This window comes from Phlebotomus argentipes, unplaced genomic scaffold (assembly GCF_947086385.1).
Source record: "Phlebotomus argentipes unplaced genomic scaffold, Phlebotomus argentipes genome assembly contig_40, whole genome shotgun sequence".
Taxonomy (NCBI): Eukaryota; Metazoa; Arthropoda; class Insecta; order Diptera; family Psychodidae; genus Phlebotomus; species Phlebotomus argentipes.
The window spans coordinates 202,021-208,020 of NW_026776183.1; the positions used below are offsets into that span (position 1 = coordinate 202,021).

General features: G+C 41.2%; 1 protein-coding gene across 1 annotated transcript; it reads left to right on the forward strand.

The window, feature by feature from the left end:
• Positions 1-2,315: 2,315 nt before the first annotated feature.
• Positions 2,316-4,214, forward strand: LOC132263953 (glucose dehydrogenase [FAD, quinone]-like). The gene has a single exon (XM_059763975.1). It carries the CDS (start codon positions 2,316-2,318, stop codon positions 4,212-4,214), a length of 1,899 nt encoding a protein of 632 aa, XP_059619958.1.
• The last annotated feature ends 1,786 nt before the right edge of the window (positions 4,215-6,000 follow it).

Below are 6,000 nucleotides of genomic sequence, written 5' to 3' on the forward strand. Positions count from 1 at the left end.
AGCGCAATATTTCGCTGAACAGCGGACGCTTCCCGACAAAACTTTGAGAGTGAAAAGAGAGAGGAAGTCCAAGTTAAACAGGCGGAACTGATAATGTCACAACTGCTCAATATATATCGTCATGTGTGCACAAACTTTTATGGGTGTTGTAGAGTTTGATGATGATTTTGCAAGAGAGTCGCTCGCCGCTCTATAGAGGAAAGTGCAGCAATTCTTTGGAAAAGAGCGAAACTAGCACGGGAAAAGCAAGAAGCGTAGAAAATTTGCACATTACACATTTTGATGTTTAAAGTTCAATTTCTGTCCAAACGATCGAAACAAAATCTTAAGCCATGAAGAGACAATTTCATGTTTTATGCGGTATTTTTTACTCTATCTTTACTGTTCATCAGAACTCTTGAAAAAAATCGGAAAATCAGACAAGAAGCTCAGCGTAAAAGTTGCAAGTAATGCAATTATTTCCCTATACAATCGCATTGGTCCATTAATTGAATAAATTAACGTGCCTCGTGCCTCCCACTAAACTCTTCAAAATCACTCTCCGCGTGTTCACTGTTTTCCTCACACAGCACAAGATGCAAATGCTTGGCAATGGAGTGAAAAGAAAAACCAAATATGCAATGAAGCATTTCCTTCCACACTCAAGTATCATCATCAACCATCATGCAGAGCCAAATTGAATGTTTTCCTCTCCGCATGTTGAAGAGGAAAAAAGTGAAATTACATTTTCCCTCGCGCCACAAAACCACCGCCTTCAATCGATAAACTATTCACCAAACACGTGTTGTAGGTTGTAAGAAGCTCAAACACTATATTGATCGCAGTGTATCTCGTCAGAGTGTCTGTGTTGTGCAAGAAAATGTTGCGTTTTAGTCTTTTCCAAGTCGAGGCGCGCAGAAAGAAATAAAGTCAAGAGAGTCTTGTGTAACAATTACCTTGATAATGGACATGACAAGAGACCAAAGAAACATTAAATGCCTCAATTTGGTCAAAAATCATAATTCTCTGGTCTTGGCGTGCAAAATTTCCCAATTAATCATTTAATTTCTTCAATTTGAAATGCTGTGAGTTCAGAGTGAAATGATATATGCATGATAATATGGATTTGTTCAATCGCTAAGTAATATTTTGCATCTCATTCAGGGATCTTGAACTTGAGGGCAACAACACTCCTCGCAAATTGCCAATTGACTGCCAAATGAAGACACGAGTCACGAGAAAATAAACAACAATTCTGTCTATAGCAAAATAAATGAAGAAACCTTCCTCTCGGTCAATGTGCATTGTCACATTTCAACGTGGCATTAAGTTATTGCCAAATAATTCTAACTTCCACTGCACAAATCATGGTTGTAAATCATAACAAAAAGCAGTTAACAAAACAGACAGCCGGAAATTTATTATATCTAACTATAAAATTAATTCTACGGTTTACAATTTATATAAAGTTTGACCTCACGATTGCCAAAGTTGCTGAACATTTTGGAGATTTATGCAAATGTCTGTGATTTTCTGGTTAACCAAAACAGAGAATCATTATTTTAGAGGATATTTGACTTTAATCTCATACAGGAAACACCAATTTATCTTCTTCTCTGATTCACCCTTTATTGCTTTCCACTTTAAATGACAAATTCTTGTGAATTTTATAAGGAAGAACAGACACTATAAATCCAATATGTTTATTGATATAAATTTGAGAAGTAAAAAAAAACACTGAATAGCATTAAATGATAATCACTTTGATATGGAAAATATCCAATTGGCAGACGCTTCCTCATATGACCACAAAGGGGGAAGTTGATTTTGCACGACAATTAAAATGTCAAAAATAGCAGAAATTATTATGCAGAGAAGAAAGGAAAAGTAGCAAGGTCTGATGAACATCAATTTTTCACACCCATTCTCGACCAGACTTGGCAGTCAATAGCAATAACAACTGATGATCTTTCACACCTCATAGGGAATCACCAATTATCAGCCAAGAGAGGGAATTCCTTCATTGTTTTCACCACGCAGAAGATGCGTCTGAGAGTGATTTCCCACAATTTCAACTCATGCCCAAACACACAATGCAAATATTCATTTCAATGAAATTCCTCACAACACCTCTTTTTCTTCACTCTTCCGCAGAAACTCTTATGGCGGAGTGATCATCTCATCCCCCAAATCGACAATGTCCAGTCAAGGAGTGACTGAGGCAGACAAAAGCAAGCATCCTCCTTCGCCGCCAAGCCATTGAGGTTGAAATTCCCCACTTGAGAGACGCGCATTGCACATCGCCGCAGACCGAAGAAGAAGAAGAAGACGAAAAAATGGTGCTCAACATCTTGATAGCCTCATCTGTGATCAATACGACATTCGGTGTGATAACAACTAGTCTCTGGGTGATTCCCTTCCTCCTGGCTGCAATCTCCTTCTATCGCTACGATCGCGTCGATCCCGAGTCCCGACCCTTCGATCGACGCGTCATCCTGCCCGAGTACGACTTCATCGTGATCGGCGCTGGGTCGGCGGGCGCCGTGGTGGCCAACAGACTGACCGAGGTGCCAGACTGGAAGGTGCTCCTCTTGGAAGCGGGTCCCGATGAGAATGAGATCTCAGACACACCATCACTTGCCGCCTATCTGCAGCTCAGCAAACTCGATTGGCGCTACAAAACGCGCTCCTCCAACACATCATGCCTCGGCATGGTGAACAACCGCTGCAATTGGCCACGCGGGAAAGTCCTCGGCGGCTCCAGCGTCCTCAACTACATGCTCTACGTGCGAGGCAATAAGAATGACTACAACTACTGGGAATCACTGGGAAATCCCGGGTGGAATTACGAAAATGTGCTGCATTACTTCAAGAAGTCCGAAGACAACAGAAATCCCTATTTGGCCCAAACCAGTCGCTATCATCGCACTGGCGGATATCTCACAGTGCAAGAATCACCGTGGCATTCACCCCTGGTGGCGGCCTTTGTGGAGGCGGGAACGGAAATTGGCTACCCAAACAGAGACATCAATGGAGCAGATCAGAAGGGTTTCATGATCGCACAGGGAACAATAAGACGCGGCAGCAGATGCAGCACAGCCAAAGCCTTCCTCAGACCCATCAGATTGCGAAAGAACTTTCATCTCAGCATGAACTCTCACGTGACAAAAATCCTAATTGATCCCAACACAAAGAGAACTTATGGCGTGGAGTTTGTGAAGAATGGCAAACGCTATCAAATCAATGCCAAGAAAGAAGTCATTCTGTCAGCCGGAGCCATAAACACGCCACAAATTCTCATGCTCTCGGGCATTGGACCGGCAGAACACTTGGAAGAGAAGGGAATTGATCTCCTGCACGACCTTCCCGTGGGTGACAACCTTCAGGATCACGTGGGAATGGCGGGATTAACATTTTTGGTGGATAAACCCGTGACACTCATTCCGACACGCATGAATGCCGGCGCTTTGGTGATGCATTATGTGGTGAATGAAAGAGGCCCAATGACGAGCTTAGGAGGGGTTGAAGGCCTGGCATTTGTAAACACACCACTGGCCAACAAGTCCGCCAACTGGCCCGACATTCAGTTTCACATGGCGCCGGCCTCTATCAACTCCGACGGCGGCGATCAGGTGAAGAAGATCCTGGGCCTCAAGGAGAGTCTCTACCGCGAAGTGTATCATCCCATTGCCAAGGAGGACGCTTGGACGATAATTCCTCTCCTGCTGCGACCCAGATCGAGAGGATGGGTGCGTCTGTACTCGCGAAATCCCTTCCAGGCGCCCATCATGGAGCCCAACTACTTTAAGGATCCGCACGACATCAAGACACTGGTGGAAGGTGCTAAAATTGCAAAGAGAGTCGCCGATGCCAAAGTCTTCAAGCAATTCGGGTCGAGAATCTACCGAAAGCCACTTCCCAATTGCAAACACTTGAAATTCTGGTCAGACGAATACATTGAGTGTCACATAAGAACAATCTCAATGACGATTTATCATCCTGTGGGAACAGCGAAAATGGGTCCCGCATGGGACAAAGAAGCTGTCGTGGATCCACGCTTGCGTGTCTACGGTGTCTCTGGTCTGAGGGTCATCGATGCCAGTATTATGCCAACAATCTCAAGTGGCAACACAAACGCCCCAGTAATTATGATTGGCGAGAAGGGAGCCGATCTGGTGAAGGAAGATTGGTTGGGCGATGAGTTTGTGTTAAATCCACTCACAGATCATTATTGAGTGGTTTTGTAAGCAAGACAAAAAAGCAAAATTTTGTCAATAAGTTCACACCTTTTGGCACAAAACTGTAAATAATTTACGCGTAATGTGAGTTCTCCCCGTTTAAGATTTTCACACGTGCTCAGGCGAAAATTAATGAAGAATTTGTGAGTGATAAAAGATCACCGTTAAAAATTCTATATGCTTTTTTTTTAGGAATTAAACAAGTAACTGAATTCAAGTGCTTTGCATGGTGAAAAACTCAAGCGTGTGTGCCATTTCTCGAATCAAAGAAATTTATATACAATTAAATTGCAGAGATTGACACAAGAGATGAGAAGTGCTAAACAATGATATGCAAAATTTAGTGCTTTATTATTCTATAGAGAAGAAGATTGTACATAATTCTGTAAATATTGTGTAGAGCGTTATTATTACGTTACAATTTCTTATGTAAATTTTTTGTCTTTATGGTGTATATCGACTGTAGAACAATGTAATTATTGAAAGCACTGGAGATTCTGATTGCAGCTAATCAGCGCTATTAGAACATCCTCAATTATTATCTCATTCGTAGACAGATAATGAGACATTAGGCTAACTAGCATGACTTTAAAGGAAAAATCTATTCCTGGCTGAGAAAATTAATAACAGTCAACGTGGTGAAGATCAATAATAAAGAGGAAATGTATACATAACATATGTTACCAACTCAACAAGACTGACCGTCTGAAGATCATTGGAAAGGTGAATTCAATAAAATGCTAGATTCACAATGATTCCCTTCGATATCACTCATTTTATTGTAAACGTCAATGCATTGCATCACATCGTTCTGGGAAATTCCCTGATGAATTGCAGTTATAATTTTCACCAGAAACGTCACTCAGTCACATGATAATTCATTCAGTGTCTCATATGAACCACAAACATGTAAATCCTGCTCGTAAAGCTCTAACAGCAGTGCATAAATCTCAAAGAACACTTTGCTATCTTGCGTAATGCAAGAACTATAATTGGCCGGAATTTTTTCATCTCTCTCGCATTTTTCTCACTGCCGCTGATTGGTTTTGTATACATATGTACCTCGATGACCCTTAAACGAGCAAACACCTCAATTACTATGAGGTGCAACCTTCAATATTTTGGTCGATGGACGCATAACTTGTCCAAAGAATCTCCATCCGCAAGATTACTTCCTCAAAAAGAATCCCCCCAATAAAACCATATGCATATACGGTACATATGCTTTTTTGCTCACTTCAACCTCATATCACGATAATTCATCGGAAATTGACCGAACAGACATGAAGATGTTGAGAGCGCAAGACTCCACGGTTATTGCGTCAATTAAGTGATTTATGCCACGCTTAATCACTTGCGAAATTGAATCGTCCTTTAAAGTTAAGGCGATAACTTGAGGAAGAAGACTATTTTTATGCTGCCTCACCCAAAATCTAAAGCGCCATCATTAGCGGTGGAATTTGGCATATAAACCAGTGATAAACTTAATGATAAAAGACAGTGAAGAACAACCGCAATGTGTGAGCCTAAAGGCCAAATGCTCGAGTTCATTGCATTCATTTAAATATCTTTTTGTTTGTTTTTTTTTAATGCATAGCCACTTAGAGAATATACATGCATAATTAAATTATTTTACATCGATTACTATCTTCGTCGGAGGTTTAGAAAGGTCCATTGTCCCTGAGACTCAACAATTGAAAACACGCATTATTAACCGTAATGGCAGAATGCGAAATGAATTATATCAGCCGTTAAGGCAAGCTGTTAAACCTATAACCAATTA